The sequence below is a fragment of the Sturnus vulgaris genome, chromosome 19, assembly GCF_052056855.1.
Source record: "Sturnus vulgaris isolate bStuVul1 chromosome 19, bStuVul1.hap1, whole genome shotgun sequence".
NCBI classification, from domain to species: Eukaryota; Metazoa; Chordata; class Aves; order Passeriformes; family Sturnidae; genus Sturnus; species Sturnus vulgaris.
The window spans coordinates 10,142,227-10,160,961 of NC_142261.1; the positions used below are offsets into that span (position 1 = coordinate 10,142,227).

General features: G+C 40.5%; 1 protein-coding gene across 8 annotated transcripts in view; it reads right to left on the reverse strand.

The window, feature by feature from the left end:
• CIT (citron rho-interacting serine/threonine kinase) overlaps nucleotides 1-18,735 on the reverse strand; it is a 63,920-nt gene that overhangs the window by 8,171 nt on the left and 37,014 nt on the right. For 6 of the 8 annotated variants that reach the window (XM_088176039.1, XM_088176035.1, XM_088176037.1 and 3 more), the window contains 16 exons: nucleotides 16,966-17,019; nucleotides 9,397-9,594; nucleotides 8,778-8,971; nucleotides 8,138-8,273; nucleotides 7,633-7,737; nucleotides 6,297-6,437; nucleotides 6,040-6,147; nucleotides 5,187-5,349; nucleotides 4,792-4,956; nucleotides 4,575-4,712; nucleotides 4,141-4,321; nucleotides 3,839-3,930; nucleotides 3,444-3,548; nucleotides 2,406-2,575; nucleotides 1,364-1,444; nucleotides 1,030-1,165 (listed from right to left, as the gene is read on the reverse strand). In XM_088176039.1, the coding sequence (XP_088032165.1) occupies nucleotides 1,030-1,165; nucleotides 1,364-1,444; nucleotides 2,406-2,575; nucleotides 3,444-3,548; nucleotides 3,839-3,930; nucleotides 4,141-4,321; nucleotides 4,575-4,712; nucleotides 4,792-4,956; nucleotides 5,187-5,349; nucleotides 6,040-6,147; nucleotides 6,297-6,437; nucleotides 7,633-7,737; nucleotides 8,138-8,273; nucleotides 8,778-8,971; nucleotides 9,397-9,594; nucleotides 16,966-17,019 (2,167 nt within the window). The remainder of the gene's footprint in view (nucleotides 1-1,029; nucleotides 1,166-1,363; nucleotides 1,445-2,405; nucleotides 2,576-3,443; nucleotides 3,549-3,838; nucleotides 3,931-4,140; nucleotides 4,322-4,574; nucleotides 4,713-4,791; nucleotides 4,957-5,186; nucleotides 5,350-6,039; nucleotides 6,148-6,296; nucleotides 6,438-7,632; nucleotides 7,738-8,137; nucleotides 8,274-8,777; nucleotides 8,972-9,396; nucleotides 9,595-16,965; nucleotides 17,020-18,735) is intronic. The other 2 variants (XM_088176041.1, XM_088176040.1) reach the window with 1 other exon arrangement.

The following is an 18,735-nucleotide window of genomic DNA, read 5'->3' on the forward strand; positions in this document are numbered from 1 at the left end:
TGAAACAGAAAACTTACAAAAACCCAACCCTACAACAGGCAGTAAATCCACCAGGAGAACAGCTATTCCCTGCGTGGATTGTTAGTGTTTCTAAAGTCTAGCAGAACACAGTAATTGTGGCCTCATTAAGAAACTACTCAAAATTAGCCAGGAAGTTTTATTTTGCCCTTCAGAACTTCTTCAAGTACAAGATGTTTTAGTCCCTCTGTGCCAACAGAACTGGCAAGGGATTTCCAAGAACTGCCCTAATGAATTGCTTTACAGCCCAAGGCCAGTTCCTCTCAGAAGTCCAGTGACAGACTAACACAGCCTTCTCATTATGTGTGAAATCTGCTTTGCTCTCTACTACCCTGACACAAATAAACCATGAACATCTTAAACCCTTACCAGGAAAAAAACACTAAACTAGCAGAACAAGAGAGAATTTGTTTTTCATTCCCTACAAATGTCATATAGACACTTGGTAATTTGGGTTTTCAGATGAAGATACACCCTAATGTTCAGCATGCCTACATCCGTGTGGGAAGGATTATCTCTGGAAAACCACAGATGGAGAGATTAAAGCTGGTGTTCCTTTCATAAAGAAATCTTAAACCATGACAGGAGTCCCAGCTTTGTTACAGGGTAAGAGAGGATAAGACTGGCCCTGTGTCCCAGTGATCACACAGTGGTCCTCAAAAAGTTAAATATATTTAAAAGTTTATGCAATAATTAGGAAGAGATGTTCACCAATTAGCTCAACACTTTGAATTGAACTTAAAATGACAACTGACCTCTAACCTGGAAATGTTTTGTCTCTGGTTCTTCCCTCCCTCAGCTCTGAAATCAGTTTCTCCTGAAGGTTTAACTGAGCACTCATTCACATAATCTCTTACCAGCCAGCCTCAGACAAGACTGTGTTAACCACAGCAAGTAATTCCTGCCAATTTGCTGATATAAAACCAGACAAAAGCCTGGAGTAAATCCAAAGGCAAGCAGGACCTGGCAGCACAAAGCCACTGCAGGGCCAGTGGGAACACAGCCCTGTACCTGCTATCATGAGTAGCTTCTCCAGATCCTTGATGAGGTGAATTTGGAAGACAGCTCCCATTCCTGGGATGTGCGTTAAGGAATTCTTCAGTACATTCAGGGCATAGAGACCTTCTTCTGCACCCACCAGCACTACCTACAACAGGGGAAAAAATAGCACCACGTGAGGAGAGCAAGGAATGCTCCAACAGCAGCTTGGGTGATACTCTTCAGCAGTGAAGAGAAAAATCAAACCCACTAACAAGTGCATAATTACACACGTTGCAATCAAGATACTGTTTTCCTGAATCAATTATCCACTACTGAGAAAGACACAAGTGCACATGACCATTACCTGGTCACTGAAGGGCATTGTGCAATTTATATCCAAACGGTCTTCACCCTCCAGCTTCAGCAGTGAGTTCCCCAGCAGTTTCTGCAAATGACAAAAATATTTTTTTTTCTTGTTGAGTTAATCTTCATTTCTTTATCTGTGAGTATTATAACAATGTAAGGTCATTTCAGATAGGCAAAGAGTTTGGCACAGATTTCTTTTTCTCAGAAAGCTAAAAGTTGCAGGGATGCCTCCTACAAAAGAATCAATAAACTTTTATCTACCTGAGACCCAGTAAGGCAAACTGATCAGAATTATCCTAAATTCAGACAGAACCCATTGTTGTCTCTATCCTTTCCATTTTCCCCAACCTCCTACAACACAGCAGTGGAATTTTCCAAGGGGAAGGATTAAAGAAAAGCATAAATGTTGGTGGGAGCATGTATTTTTCTCAGAGACAAAAGAAATGTGAGCCTGAGAAAAAAAAAGAATATTTCCTGCAGTCAGATATTCTCTACCTCCAGAGCTAACATTCTCTTATGCAATGCCACAGAATCCAACCTCCCTTTACCAGAAAATAGAGTCTCAGTGTAATAGTGTGAGAAAGGCTATCCAAAACCTAAACAAATCTGTTTAACCTCTTATTAGGAATAAAACTCAAACTAAAAAGTACACAACCACACACACCTCCCCCCAGCAAGAAACATAAAGCCTCTGGCTCTCTAAGAAGGGGAGGGAGTTTTTGCTTCTTTTAAGGTTTGCTTGTTCCATGTGGTACCTTATGAGACTGGATTTAAACCATGTCCTAGCTGCTCTTCCTTCCTCTGCTGGAATTACAGAGAGATTTTGGGATTCTCTTACTACACTCCCCAAGTCTAAAGAAGGGTATTGTAACACACAGCATCAGTCTCACAGTGAACTGGCTCCTGGTGCTCAAATCACGAGGCAGAAGCAATAACTTACCTTCAGTTAAACCTCAGTATGTCAAATACCGAAAAAATATTTTTCAAAACTCTGCTCCCTCCCAGAATATTTTATTATTAAATGAAACTTTTATACTCACAGCATCAGCCTCAGCTTTTTCTCTGGAAACTCTCCCACCTGCCACTATTGATTCCAGTGCTGTGACCCAGCGCTGTTTGTCAGGGAAGCTGGGTGCTAACAGGTAGAGTGTTCTACCAGGCCAGCAAGTGGTGTGTGGATGAGACTCCAATTTTAGGATATATGGCACATCTGAGATGTTATATAGATAGAATAAGACTTAGATTAGTTTTTGGAATATTGTCAGTGGACTTAAAATCAACACCATTCAGCCTCATTGGAGAGAAGTTGTATTTATCATGACGTACCATGGCATTTTACACACTGGTTTCTCCTTTACAGGTCCTGCACAGGCTAGCTACTTACACCTAAATATTAGCTGGATGTATGCAATCCATACATAACAAGGCTGTCTTTAACTCAACAAAAATAATTTCTTGCCTTTTATTCAAAAAAGAAAGAAATTCCATTGTGGAAAAAACAAAACAAAACAAAACCAGCCACTTGACTAAAGTATTCCCTGTACTGATTAAGAAAAAAATCTGTAAAAATTGGTTATGGAAACCTTTGTTTTTAACAGTCTGTATCCTTTAATGTAACAGTCAAGACATACAGAATCTTATCCATCAGTTCTATTCAGTACATACAAATCAACACATCAACATTTTTTCATAATAAGAGACTGTATATACCCCACAGCATTTCTAAGTTAATGGCTTTGTGGTCAGAGCACAATGGTGGCAGGAGTTATGACACATCACAGTTAATAGAGAAGAAATTTAAGTAACCCGAGTGTTTATGCTACAAATCTCTTAAAATTTACTTCCATTTGGGTTGATGACTATATTAACCACAGTTCTACCACGACAGAAGCAACAGCCTGGGTGTAACAGATCTGGAGTGCTGAGCTACTCCCCTAATTCAGATGGAGGTAAATTACAGCATTACACAATGAAAGCTTGAGGGAGAAAATTCGGTTCAGCCAAACAAGGCTAACTGATGGCAAGCTGATGGCAAGCCAGATGAAATCCATTTCACCTCATCTATGTAATATTCTCACCTGTCTTTGCTGTATTTGTAAGCTCAGTAGCTCCTACAGCTCCATGAACAGTTACATCACCATCAGGAAGGCAGAGTTCAAATTCCTCCAGAGGCCTCTGTCCAGCTGCAGGAGAATGGGGAGACAGATTAGGAATAAACAAACAAGTAGCAAGAAAACAACTGTGATAGCAAAAGAAAGTGGATGCACACTGGATGTTTTCTCAGCTGGATTATTATGATATGCCAGCCAATAAGATGGCTAAGGGTGTAGAAAAAAATAGTGTTGCCTTATCACTGAAGATTTAGTTCCATTTGGTACAGTCATAGCAAACAGTAATAATCTTTTAGCCTCTCAACCCACCAAACTGTATCTGAAGATTAAAAAATATGTTCTTGCTAGAAATTCTAAGTTACCTTCTCTTGCTTCTGCATCATAAATGAGCACTTTGGTTCCTTCCAGGACAATATACTTCCTGTCCCAGCCCTGTTGCCCACGCTTATTATTCCTGAGGAAAAGAAGCACAAAGCAATGTTGGACTTTCTGCTTGGATTCTACATAAAGCAACTCTATAAAAGAGAAATTTCAGTGGTAACAATTGTAATTATAGTGGTGGTAATTGTAATAGGCCTGTACCAATTATCTCATTGTAAGAACCAGGGTAATATAAGGCCAAATATTTCAGCACCTGACATGACACCAGGATTCCTGTTTATACCTTGGCACTTTCATCCAGCCTTCCAGACGCAGACTGGTGCTTGGCTCCTTCAGCTGCAGGCCAGGGGAATTCATCTTATCCCGGCAGAACGCTTCCGAGAAATGCGTGGCATATTCTGCTGGCAGCCCACAAGTAGCTGGCAAGCAAGTGGAGCATTTTGGGTGACACATCACCTGGCATTCTGACAAGAGGACAGGGAAAAACTTCTGTTAAATGACAAAAAAAAAAAAAAAAAATCATGACACAGCTGCCTCAACTTCTGACACACAAATCCCAGCTTCTCCAAGGTTCCCCTTCCACTCCAAACCATCAGATGTTTTCTGAATGTTTGCACCAGGTAATTTCAGAGTCTTCACACTTGGGTTGTTTCTCTCCCTGCTCTGGATGACTGGTGCCTTTTCCTCCCCCCGAGCTGTGCTGTGTTTTTCCCTTACCCAGGCACTTGGAGGCCTGCCTGCCGAAGTGCACCGTGTCCAGGCACACTGCACACTTGGTGGCCCTCATGTTGAGCCCCACGTTGAAGCGATGGGGGATGTTGTGGTGCATTCGCTCCTTCAGGCGCCGGCTGTACTCTGCAAGGGACACGACTCATCAGCAGGGTAAGAACTAAATCCACACAGAGAGAGAACCAGGAGCTGAGCAGGAGCCTACCCTCTGGCGTGGAGGATTCCTTCCTGCGGCTGGAGGGTGGGGCCAGCAGGCTGATGGGCGTGGGCTGGTGCTCCGGGGAGCGCACTATGGCAGACATGATGATCTGCTGCCTGGCTGTGGCCGGGGTGGAGGGGTGAGGGTGGTCGGATATTTTCCGATGAGCAGCTACAGACAAGACAAATGTGCCCCGGTTAACATGACCAACGTGGCACTCTGGTTCCTAGCAGGGCTCTGTGTGACCAGCGTGCAGTTACAGCCCAGAGAATCGAGCGTAGCCTTATTTTAACTTCACAGCAGTGGTAATAATTAAGCAACAAATGTTATTGCTAGAGTGGCACACAATTAGAGTTTTCAGCGTGCCTCCTTCCAGATTCACCTTTTCTGTTAACCCCTACCTTCTTCACGAGCAGATCTGAGTTCAATGCGTGTTTTCTGTAGAGCCTCCTCCAGCTCAGCAGAACGAGCCTTCTCCTTCTCCAGTGCCACTTTCAGCTCATTGTATTGCAGGGGAACCTGTGTGGGTAAAGAAGGGTCCTCTTTCCGCCGACTAAACAGGCCCTAGCAACAGAAACACACAGACAACTCCTAACTCCTAGCAAGAGATGGCTTAAACTAGGCAAAGTGACACTAGCTAGTGGCAGTCCGGCCAGAGGGCCTAATGGCAATTCTGTTATGGGTAAGGATGGATTTTTAGTTCATTTTGGCACTGGAGAGAAAAATGTCAAGGTATGGATTAATTTAAAGAGGGACGTACGTTACCTGTTAGTACTCACACCTGCAGTTTCCGAAAGCATCTAAACAGAGGATCTCAAAACACGTGGTTAAAATTAAATTACTTCATTCAAAATGACAGAACAGCTTATGACAAAGATGTGACACAAGTCACATCACCTGACTGATCAGTCCTATGCTGTGACTACAGGACAACCACTCTTGATACACAATAGGTTTGTACACAAATACGTACTTAGCATTAAAAAAACATGCTTAAAATTCTGTATTCCTACAGCCTCACTGAGGTGCAGCTACTGGGTTATAACCTAAGTGTTGCAGGAATAACAAAATACCAAAAAGCCACAAAAAGCACATTCTGCCTAGTAAAGTTTGTGTTCACCAACTCAGAATGGTCTTAAATGAGGACAACATTTTGTTACACAAAGAAAGATAAAACAGAATATTAAAAATACACAGCACATAACTGATTACAAAACCATTAAATTCCATGCCTCTCAAACCTTCTTCACCCACCTTTTTCTTTTTTGCTGGTTGGTCCATCTTTGCCTGCAGGAAATCAATGAGTTTAGTTTGCTGAGAAATAGTGCCCTCCATTTTCACTTTTTCATGGGAATAGAGAACCTGTGAATCACACACAAATGCAAGAAATTTCATCTTAACAGAAGAAACAAACAAATACCATAAAGAAAGTGCCACACAGAAACTGTAAATCACATCCTAAAGCCTCATAGGGAATGAGGCAGAGCACTGCCCTGCTTCCTCACCCTCACCTGAATGTTTTCCAGCTGATATTCCAGGTCACTTCTTTCAGTCTTCAGAAGATCTGCTCGGTCCAGAGCCTCTTGCAGACCTTGAGTCAGGCGGAAGATGTGATTCTTCTGCAGATCCATTTGCTGCTGCAGCTTTGCCTGCTGTTGAAAGGAGAACAAAGGCCAGTGTTTTGGGTTTGTTGTCTTCTTGTTTGTAAGTAAAAGCTATTCAATGTTGTCACTCCTTGTAAAATAATCATCGCTTCATGATTTATAAATAAACACACAGCTCTTCAAAAGCTGTGAAATTACAACACTCTAGAAGATTCCTTTCCTTTCAGAATGCATTGTGACTAAACAAACATTTCTATGTATTTTTATTAATCTGTAGCAACACCATCTTCTCAAGCTCTCTGTACAACCACCAGAAGCCACCTCGGTACTTTGTAAAAATAAATTGAAACTATAATCTTTACAATAAACCAGGAGAGTCATAGCCACATGATGTAAGGAAAATAATGGGCAGCTGTTTACATCTTTGTCTCCAATTAATACCAGAGGAGGGCACATGACAAAATACTCCTAATTCTTTTAGGATTTACACTTTCTTGACAAGAAGGCACCTGACTAGGAAAACCATGAATGCTCCTGTGTTACAAAGCAAGAGCCAGAAATCTTTCCTGGTGATGCATAAAGAAGTAGGCAACCTGTCAATACCCCAAGAATACCAGAAGGCTCTAATTGCCCATTTGTCCATAACCACCCCTGAAATCCTTCTTTGGAGCCTCTTCCCCCACCAGCCAGAACTCGCTGCCTGCATTCAATTACTTCCTGATATGGTGTGACCTTAGATCCAAATCCTGTGACCCAAATTAATGATGAAAAGAGCTGTGAGAAGCCTCACCTGTGGCCTCCAGGTGTGCACCCTCAGCATGTTGGCTCCAGAGCTGGTTTTAAGCTTTGGCCTTTGCCCTTGGCCTGGTCAGAGCTGTGCCTGGGCACAGACCTGGCCTTGCAGACCTGACCTAGGACGGTGTCTCATGACTAGAGGCTTATAAATGATCACTGGTACCTTCAATAAATCTGCCCTGTGGGTCTGAGCCTGCAAGCTGCAAGGTCCTGTCCTTGCCTGGCACGCTGTTCCCCTTGGCTGCCAGCTCCCCTGCCCCTGAGGAGCAGCTCACTTTTACCCTGACGTGGCCACATGCTTGGCAAACTTTTAAGTGAAAACAACTCCTCCAACTTGACTAATCTCCCCAGTTATATAGAAGGATGGATGTGTAACTCTTATTCACACAACCTCCCCTCCTCAAGATGTGGAACCTTCTGAAGTTCTAACATGAATCTCCAAGGTTACCTCCTCCAGAAGCCTCTGCTTGAGCTCCCTTTCTGTCTCAAGCTTCTGCTGTAAACTGCGAGCATTCATCTCCAGCATGGCGTGCTTCTTCTCCAGGTCATTGAGCTGGGAAAGAGGGTCAGAAGAACATTGAACACTAATAAATATAATTCCACAGTCTTAAAATCCAACTTTACCAAGAACATGCTGAAGAAAATTGATACAATTAGCCTTTGGTTGCTGGGGAAAAGTCAGCCAAAAGACTGGCTTTTGGCTTTTTCGAATACAGATAAAGTTATTGAAGGACTTCATTCCAGGCATCATAGGCTGCTATCTGCTTTGTCTTCTTCAAAGAAAATCTGAGGTCTTTGGCTTGAAGATAGAATTCTATTCTATGCCCTCCAGTCTTTTTAATTTGTCCCTATAACATCTTGGAAAAAGCTGCTCAAGGCCACATTTCTAAAAGTAATATCAGTGGAAAAGTATTTCATCTAATTATGAAAGTCTAGGATTGAAAGTTACTTACCTTATCAGAAAGGCTCTCTGCTTTGAGTTTTTGTTCCTTGAGTGCTTGCTGCAGGGCCAGAATCTCTGCCTTGTGTTCCTTGACAGCCAGTTCTACCACCTGGCGAGACTCAGTAATACGCTGATCTGCTCTCACTCTGCATTAAAATGGAAAATAATGTTACCTAACTCCTTGCAGGCTTGACCTCTCCCTAGCAGGCAGTGGCATCAATAACTATTTAAGGGGTTGCCTCAAATTCAAGATGTTACATTAGAAAGCCAGACTGTTTGCTGCAACACTTTTATATTATATAACCCTGTTCCTGCCCCTGCTAGAGCTACAGCCTTAAACATTTCAAGACCCCACAGGAACAGTCAGGAGCAGAACTATTTTTCCATAAAATATAATAGAAGATAATAAATCAAGACATTTTATAAATTACAGTGATAAATACCACTCCCCTTGAATCGTTCACTTGCAAAGAAACAAAAGGAACAATATCAGTGATGACTATTAACTAATAAACCATTTTTAGAACTACCTCACAAGATTTTATATTTAGCTCCAACTCCCATATCCTATGCTAAATATAATTTTTGCACTAGCTTCTATAGAGCATTTTCATAAAAGTTAATAAAAGGGAAGGAAGAGAGAGAGAGACCTGCTCTGTTTCTCAGTATCCAGCATCCTCTGCAATTCTCTAACTCGACATTCAAACTGGGACTTCTCATCCCCTAGAACATTTCTCCACGCTTCCCACTGGCGCTCTTTCTCCAGGAGTTCATCATTCAGGGCCTCCAAGTCCATTACTTGCTCTTCCAGCATCGTACATGTTGTCTTCAAGGCCTCCATAGTCTAAAAATAAATCCTCCTATCAATTCTCACATCCCACATCAAGCGTGCACTCTCAGCTTCAGCCCTACCATTTCGATTACAGTACATGCAAATCAGCAGCGAGCAGGAGCTGGGAAATCACAGCCCATTTATTTCAAGGCTCCTGTACATTCACTTCTGATCCCTGATAATGTCAGGTCGACCTCATTATGAACATTTTGAGATTTCCAGGGCCACAAAATTAAAATGAGTAATTCTAAATGACAATGCCCTCAGCGTGCAGGACTGCTGCATAAAATTGTGTCAAAACATGATGGGAGATCCAAAAATTTCCATTCACTCAGCTGCCCTGGGAAACATCATCACTTCTTATGGGTTTTCTAGATGTAAAAGGAATTTTTGCCAGCTCCCATAAAGAGCTCCTGACCCAGACTTAGAGGTCTTACTTGTTTCTGGCTGGTCAGCTGCATCTCCCTCTCAGTGATCTCTCGGCGGAGATGATCCACTTCACTCCGCAGCTGCACAACCTCGTCGCTGGCCCCCGAGGCCTCGTCGAGTTGTTTGGACAGGAAGAAATTCTGGTTGTTGAGCTCTGCATTGTCTTCAGTGAGCTGGTTCAGCTGCTCTTCCAAATCTGAAATCACCTAGAATGAAAAATAAATTACATGTGAGTGAGCACAGGTTTTTGAATAAGCGTTCTCACACAGAATTATTTATTGCCAAGGTTTTACATTGTTTCTAATTTCAACAACAGGGCAGTGTTATAGTGGTAGATATTTGTGCAGAGTAATGTACTTGGATTAGGAGTAGAGTTTTGTGTCTTAGAGAAAATAGCTTTTTTTTTTTTTTTTAATATGGTTCAGAGCATAAATATGCTGCAATGTAATTTATTATTTGAGAGACCTGTCATAACTAAAGCCAGGAGTTCTGGCTGGATTCTCAGCTCTGCTGCTGACTTACAGAGACCTTTAGCCAAAGCACTTTACCTTTTTTGCCTCAATCTCCCCTAAGTGCAATGAGGCTAATTACTCTCAGAAAAGCTTTCAAAGTGTGGTATTGAAGAAAACAGACCAAGTGGAGGCAGTGCAACCTGATGGATATCCCAGGGAATTGCTTATATTATTACTTGTAACACTGGGTATAACCAGGAAAGGCAGAAAAATGTTAAGAAATACATTCTATCAAAGTAACAGCATTATGGATGGCAGCTGGGTACACGAGGGAAGAAACCAGTGTGGTAACACAACACAGAAAACCAGTGAAAAGCAAAAACTCAACAAGGCCTTTGATGAAGTGGGAGCATCCATTTGTTCAATCAGCATTAACTAAAAGCTTTAAACCACAGTCCCCTCCAACTGAAAGACAAATATAAACAACAGTGGGCCATTTTCACAGTTGGTGTTATGAATGAAAGGCCTGAACACTGGGTGGATGAATATGAACCTCCTTCTAACTCAAATCCAACATCGCCACAACAGAAGAGAAAGAAACCTCAGGATAATCTTGAAATCAGCTTTATAAAAAGAATTTCAGAAACTGGTAAACTCTATACAATTCACATTCAACTCTTAAAAATATGTCCTAGAGGCTCTTTTGCCTGGATGTCAAAGAAAAGTGAATAAGATACTTCATTAAATGGGAAAAAATAAAATCTCAGTGCACAGTTGGCCACACATTCAAATTTAAATGTTCCAATTTCCTACACAAGCCAAGGACTTAAATATCTAAAGCAGTAGAGGATAGAGCACACAGCTCCTCTCAGCTCTCTGGAAAGATGACAACCATTTCTTTTTGAAGAATCTGCAACGCATATTTTGGCAGCCTTTTACCATGCCTCTCCTAGATCTAAATTAACAGTATTTGGTTTTTAAACTGTGAGCAGAAAAAGTCCAACAGCCATTACTCCCTGCTGGGTGAAGGGGAGTTCCTGCCACCCATATGTTCAGGGTCAAATCAAGATGATTCACACTTGAAAACACAACATTTCTGAAGAGCTCTGATCATGTGCTTGTTTCTGAGCACTCTTACTGCCCCATTCAAAATACACATTTTCCTCTGCATTGTTTGCAGCAAGCTTTCAGAGGGGGCAGCCTGTGTCATAAGGATATGTTACTGCCTATACTGCTACAGAAATAAGAACTTAGATATGTTTATACAAACAAAAAGGAGCAAAAGAACATTTGTTTTTATAATGTTTTACCTACTGCTCTTACAACAGCTAACTGCCAGATAAAAACTCACTTTTTCTTCCATTTGTTTTAATTTTATGTTTAACCACACCATGTATCTAGGCAGTTTCAAGATATATTTTATACATTCATGGTTTCTTCCACATCTACAATTTCCATCTTCCATCTTCCACAATTTTATATATTACTACAAGTAATTTCTATTAAAAAATATTAAGCTAGTTTTGAAATACAAGAAAACTGACATGAGGGAAACACAATATGGATAAAGTAACAGGCAGGGGAAATTATGTCCAACTACTTCATTAATTATTAAAACAGGCTGTATTTCCTGTTGATTTTATTCCTTAAGGGCTGGAAGTTAAGCTCCCATTTTCCTTTATTCCAGGTTCTGAGATTTTGACTTCTTTCCCTGAATACAACTAAAATTAAACCAGATCATATTCTATTTCACTGCTACATTTTATCTAGTAGGATATTTCTGGAAGACTTCAGACAAATAAAAAAGCAGTTCAGAAAGAAGGGATCCAGAAGATGTGACATGAGCTCTTTCCTTCTTCTAACAGAGTATTTACTGACAGTTCCAAAACACCTTGGCTTAAATTCCAACTGTATTATAACCTAGACAATGTAATCTGGGCAGATAGATATAATTTTTTTTTTAACAAGAGAAAATTTGTTCCTCTTGGTAAAATCTTCAATTTTTCATGGGGAAAGGGGATGTTTGTTAACACATCCAATACTTATCTACAGCTATGTATAAACCAACAGGATTAGAGAGTTTATTAACACTAAAAAACCTAAAGAGTAATGGGTAATTTTGACACAGGAAAATAGGATGTAGTGTCATATAAATGTTTGTCCTGGGGATCAACAAAAAAGAAAACACAGATCAAAAAAGATCAAAAAACCCCACATTTAATTGGAAATGTTGTCTTAGGCATACATACATACAACCAATCCTGTACCTGGAAAGAGTTAATAGCTTTGGATATTTTTCTTTTCAGTTAAGGAAATCTCCAGGCAAAAAAAGCCCCAAAAAACCCAAACCAGCCAACCCTGAGCTATTCTGAGGTAAATGTGAAGTGTATTAAAGGAAAATCGGTAAGAAAATTCTATTATATCCTTTAGAAACCTATAATATAATTAGAATAATCTTCACATTTTAAGTTTATAAATTATCCAAACACTTGAAACCTTGGAAAAGCAATTCTAGACAATCTAGACAGCCACTGCATCACCACTCACAGAGCAACTGGAATTTTCTCCTCTATTTATGCACATCTTCATCACAACTAATCCATAAAACAGAGATATCATCTAACTACACAGATTGTTCACTGCACACCACATCTAAGCACACAGCTTATCTTTATCCTGATGCAGAGGACTGTATCTCATTTTTAAATATTGCAGAGCAACCCAAGCATAGCAGCTCCTCAGCAGAAGGGGCATATCCAGCTTAATTCCCTCCCCAGTGAATATTCTGAGGAAAGTAAAGTATTCCTCTAGTGAGACTGAGCAGATTCACAGCTGGTACCCCTGGTCCTACAAACCTCTCCAGCCACGGATCAAATCAAATATCACAGCAACAAACAGTCAGGGCCATGACAATCTGGTTTGCATATCAGACAAAATGTATTAAATTTAATCCATATGCTCCACATATCAAAACCACAGGCACAATAACGAGGAAAAGGAGAAAATTAAGGAGTTTTATTTATACATTATAACTGCAGCTTGCAAACTTCCCCATACCCTATTCCTTCAAAAAGGTGTCTCAGTCCTCAGATGCCATCAACAAATGTGCAGAAAAATGCTAGGACACAGCAAGGGAAACTGCTTTGGGATGCTATCATCAGTGTCTTATTTGGAGTTTAATGCAATTCCAGACTAATAGTGTTGCTCTATCCATTTCCACTCCTCCCCATCCCCACTAATCTTTACCAGAAAGCTACCTGTCAGAAGTAAATAGGAAACGAGAAAAAGCTGTCTCTCAGCACCAAATTATTGTGAGGAGGAAATGAGAGCAGACATCAGACTCCTTTTGTCTTTACCCACTCTCTGAGACAAAGCTTTTCAGGCAGAGAAATCCCAACACTGAGAGGCCCAGGCTCTCAAACAGGGCTGCAGATAGGGATTGATGGAACAGGTACAATCTAACAATGAACCTCTCATTTTCCTCCCCTCTCTACAATCAGACAACATCTGTCCCTTGAAACACACCTTAAACATGGATCTCAGTCTCCAAAAACATATCCTGGTTTAACTTGAGGGACATTGGGAGCTGCAGAGTATTAGGACACTGCCCAGACTGCATTCCTCTCCGTCCCACAGCAAGCCAGGATTAAGACACCCAGTCCCTGTGTTCCTGTCCTAGGTCCCAGAAGATGAGCTGCCTCTCCCAAACAGGAGCCTCTTCCTCAAATGATGATGATGATGATGATGATGTCCATAGTGAAGGTCTCATTAGCCTCTCTCACACCAACGCCTTAGAATTTTCTGTCAGGCTACAAAAACTACAAAGCTCCATTTCTGCCTGTAACTGGTATGTGCCATCATATTTTCTGTGGAATGGGAATCAAGGATTACCCCTTCCACCCAAAAGGATTTTTTTTTTCCCAGAAATTTAACAGAGCCATATAAGAGTTTTTGCCTGGGTATTAGCCTTGTCACAGTGGGCAAAATTCCTTTACTCTGAAACACAATTTAGCATCAAGGTAATATCTTTGAGTATTATTCTGGAAGCTCAAAAGAACACAGATTATTCTTGTATGTCAACTTATTGAGCCAATGTAGAATCAGGATCTTAGACTGAATTCAGCAGGAATTCACACATAACTAAAATTATACCTGTCTGATGGGCTCACAGATTTAATGCCTCAGCATCCAATCATTTGCACAAATGCAGATCAGGCCTGTTAATGTTTAAGACTGGAACACAAGATGATGACAAAAGAAACTCAAGGGAACATAAACCTTGTTTTATTGGACAAAACTTGAATAAATGGAAATGCAATATCCAGTTAATAATAAGAAATGCCACTCATTGCTAGAGTAAAAGGAACAGCCTGTACCTGAAAAACCCAGACAATTCAGATAGTGGTTCTCTGGTGTTTTACTAAGCTGAGTGCAAGGCTTGTCGAGGACTCTTTCCTGCTAAACATTTAAAGACTTTCCTGCCTGCTTACTGGAAGTTTCCTTTTGGAAACAATTCTATTATTATTTAGATAGTATTATTTAGCTGTATTTTTAACTTTAAACATGTTGATGTTCTCAGAACAAGCCATAATTCAGAGGTATCTGGAAACAACTGACACGTGTAAATTTTCCTATTTAATAGTGCCTTTTATTTCTAGATCTTTCTTTGATTGTCTGGAAAATACTTTTAACACTCAACTGGACCATTTATTTTATAGAATAAATGTAGGGAACTAGTTCTTCTCCCTCAACAGATTTTCTGGATGAGCTATGATTGTGAGAAGGTTGTGATAAGATTGTGTGTGCCCACGAGCATGTGTGTGTACAGCAGGTACCACAAGTTACAATTTTTGTTGTAATTACATATCCTATTATTTCCTGCTCAACTGAGTGACAGAGAAAGCATGGAAAAGGAGAATCCAAAAATACCTCCTTGGTCAGAGACCTCAGCAAAAGGAAGAACAAGGGTGCAATGAGGAAACAAGGAAAGCAGGCACAGCCTTCTCTACAATCAGAAGCTGTGACTTTTGTGAAGCTAGAGAAAAAGGAACAATACCAAAGAAAGTAGATTAGGTATTTTTATTTATCTTTTGAAGACAAAAGTTCTGAAGTACAAAAGTACTGAAGTAATTACTGAAGCAATTCAATTTTTCAATATTTCTTTCCTGTCTAATCTTATTTTCATATTCTTATGCTGTTTGGGGCTTCTCAATAAGATCAAATAAAAAGTAATTCCCTACCAAAGTTTGCCAGACTAGTTCAAGGAGTTTGTGGCAGCTTAAAAAGGATCTCTCCTGAGAACTTCCTGAATGAATAAATCCATCCTTTTTCATACTGTATAAGTAGCAGCATATTACAATTATTCCCTTGAAGTGTTGTTGGATTTTAAAAGGAGTATAAATTCTAATCACCTTCAAGTGGAGTCACACGGTCACTAGAAAGCACAGCCTGCATCATACTGGTATCATCAGACAAAAACAAGTTTGAAATATCTGGTGAAAGCAGTGTAATTAGCATTTCTTGACCCTCACTGGCAATAGAAGATTGCCCTGATTTCCTCATTCCTCAGGCAGGATGAACAGCCAGGAGCAGTCATAACACAAAACATGAAATTATCTGTCCATGGTCAATTAAATTATACATGCATTCTCCTGGGCGGGAAAGAGAAAGTATGATGAGCATGTATTATTCATTTAGGAACTATTTAATTAATTTCTTATTGATGAGGATGTCTGATCCCACTTATCCCACTGAAGGGCCTTACAATGCACAACACTTTACAAGTCCTTTGAAGTTCTTGACATTCTGGAAATGTTATGGGTCATTCTTCACTGCTGGAGCTTGTTCCCCACACTCAGAGCTGAAGTGTCACTGGATAATGAGTTACAGCTCTGCAAGGCAGGTGACCCTGCAGTGACCAGAGTTTCCACACCTGGTTTTTCCCTGCATGGAGATCACAAAAGTGTTTTCACAGAAAGCTGTCACTCTGAATGAAAGGCAAGATCCAGAGCCACAGAAAATAGCTCTGGATGTAACATCTATGATGACACATAGGGAGCCAGACATTCAGTCTAAGAAAATGAGGAAGGGAACAGAAAGTGAAGTTTCTTGTGTAGGATTTCTTTTAGACAGAGGTTAAAACACTTTGGAAAGCTCACTTCTTCCTATCTAGATAATCTATGTCCAGAAGAACTCCCTTGCTTAGTGCTAAAGAGCAAATGAGGAAAACAGAATGACTCTCATGCTGAAAAGACATTTTGAAAGATGAAAACTTTATACATTAAAGACATAGTCCTACAGCATGAAAAATTACATTTGAGGAAATCACTGGAAGCAGGGAAACAGTCAAGATAAAATGTCCCAGCAATTAAGCCCTGCTTACAGTGTGGGGCAGAGAGAAAAAGCCCAGAATAATTCACAGTCACTGCTGACCCAGAGGACTGTGGGCCTTATCCAACACTTGTGTAATTCATGTCCTTGGAAGGCAGATATTCTCCATCAACTACCATGAACAAGTGTGAAGACAGTGTTAAACTGCAAGAATCCCTGTGGATAGACAAAGCCTTTGGACACCTATCCTGGACTGATGAAATGAATCTGAAAACAGATGTCAATCAAAATATCAAAGATCTCAAGCAACAGAAGGTGAAAATTTCGATCCTGGTTCTCTCTGCTGTATGCCAATGTGTTATTTGGAGCCTTAACATTTTTTGTCTCTTCAAACAGTGTTAAAGTCCTCCTTAAAACCCACTCTGGCCTAGATCTACAATGCAGCTCAGGATTTGGACAGGTAGATCTTTTCTTCTTGTGAACAGAAAAGATCTTCACCTAAAGTCATTTTTTTGCAGCTGCTCCACCATTCTTATTAGCTGCACTGCAATGAGATATTTTAATTTACTTTCTTCTCCAAAAAGAAGAACAGTGACAATTTCATGATCAGACTGAAACCTCAAAATTGAGGTTTACCTGAAACCTAAAAGAAATCCAATCCATTCAGCTCCTACTAGCACCTTGAAGCCAGAAGTCCACATTAGGAACTAGTGTCATCAAGGATTAAATGAGGAAATTGTTTGTTTCATTATTCTTAATTTCAAAATAATTCAATGATCTGTATTTAATACTCACTGTGCAGCTATTACGAAGGGCTTCAAATTTACGCTGGATTTCATCTCTATGTGCCTAAAGGAGGTAAGAAGTTAATCATCAATTTTTCATACATTAGAATTCGAGAATGCTGTTGCTAAACAAACTGCAGAGCAACCTACCAGCAAGCAAAGTTTGGAAGGCAGATGCTGCAGGCTATGAAAGCACTTTGCAGTGGCAAAGAACTGATTAGCAAAAGTCCCATCCTACTTAATCAAAATACACTTATGCTCCCAACTCTGAAGTGTTTTAGGAAAATGTACAAGCTCAAGAATGGAATTATGTAACAGGTTCCATGTGAAATGGTCACCAGAAGACTTGTTGATCCCATGTTAAGTTTTTACATTCTTGATATTTTAATTTGAGTTGGTTTTACTTCCGTATCCAGATTGTTGTTTTGTAGAAAATAAATACTTCATACAATTTAATGCTTGCAAAGAAAAACTATAATGATGTATAATGCAAGCTACCCAAACAGCTCTGCCAATCTACCTGAATCCTACCATCAAGTCTCATTTAAGCCCAAGCCTCTCTAAAAAGCAGTGCAAAACATAATAATCAACTCTTTAGAGGACAGCATCTAAAGTACAGAAAAGTTCAAACACTCATTTTAAAGAATGCAGTATTGCATGCACCATTTTACCCCCTAATTTACAAGCAAAGCATGACAAAGCAAAAAGTTCTTGTTTCAGCCTCATGGCCTCTCTCAAAATTCAAAGTGATTTAACAAGTGTCTAATGTCATGTGCTATCTGAGAACTTAACAAACGAAAGGTTACTGCTCAAGCACATCCAGCCACCTTTCTTCATTCAGAACATTTTCCTTAGAGCCAAGAGACTAAACAGGAAAAAAAAAAACGTTCAGCAGAAGTCAAATATGAGAGCTTAAAAGCTATCTTACCACAACAGGCAATGTGAGAAAGAAAAGTATGTAAAAAACTCCATGACAGGAATAGTCCCAAGCCTACTGGGCTGGACTAACAGCAGCTGGTCCAGCACTACCAGTTTGCCCCATTAACTGGAGCAATAAGTGAGTGAACACAGGTCATGAATATTCATCTGTTTCACTGCTGGGTACAGATCCCAAGGCATTGCCAGCCCCCTGGCAGTGATTGTGGCTGTTATGCAAAGCTTTCGGCTGGGAAGGGACTGCCTGAGCTGTGAGCAAAAAGGAACCCGATGCCGTTTCTATTCAGCTATTCTTAGGCCTCGATGCTGTTTGCTGCACTTGCCCAGCCTGTGCCCTCTAAAGAGAACAGAGGGAATGGTTCTGCCATTCATCTACCCAAAGCATCAGCATAATACCAGTGCCTGTGTCAGCTAAGCCCACCTCCCCTCCCAAAAACCAGCAATGGCAGCAATATTCAGAACAGTTCTTTGATTAAATGCCACTGGAGCACGAGAATGCCCATTTTCAACACTTCCAAATCACACGATTTGAAGGTCATTAAAGGCTGCTGCTCAAGGGGGGGTTAGCTGGTAGCAGGTGAAACTCTCTACCTGCAACCCTGGGAATCTTTTGTGAAGGAAATATTTCCTAGAATCAAACAGTTTGAAAGCATCTTTTTGTGCTCAAGAGACAACAACCAGCAGCATATAATCTAGAACTCTATTAACAGGGGGTTGGGGTGGAAGAGGGTGGCAGGACTTGAACTTTGTTTCCCTAGCACTCACACATCTCACCAGACTGCAAGACACACATGACAACTTTTAGTGAAACAAGCATTGGAATAAAATTGTGTTAGAACACTCT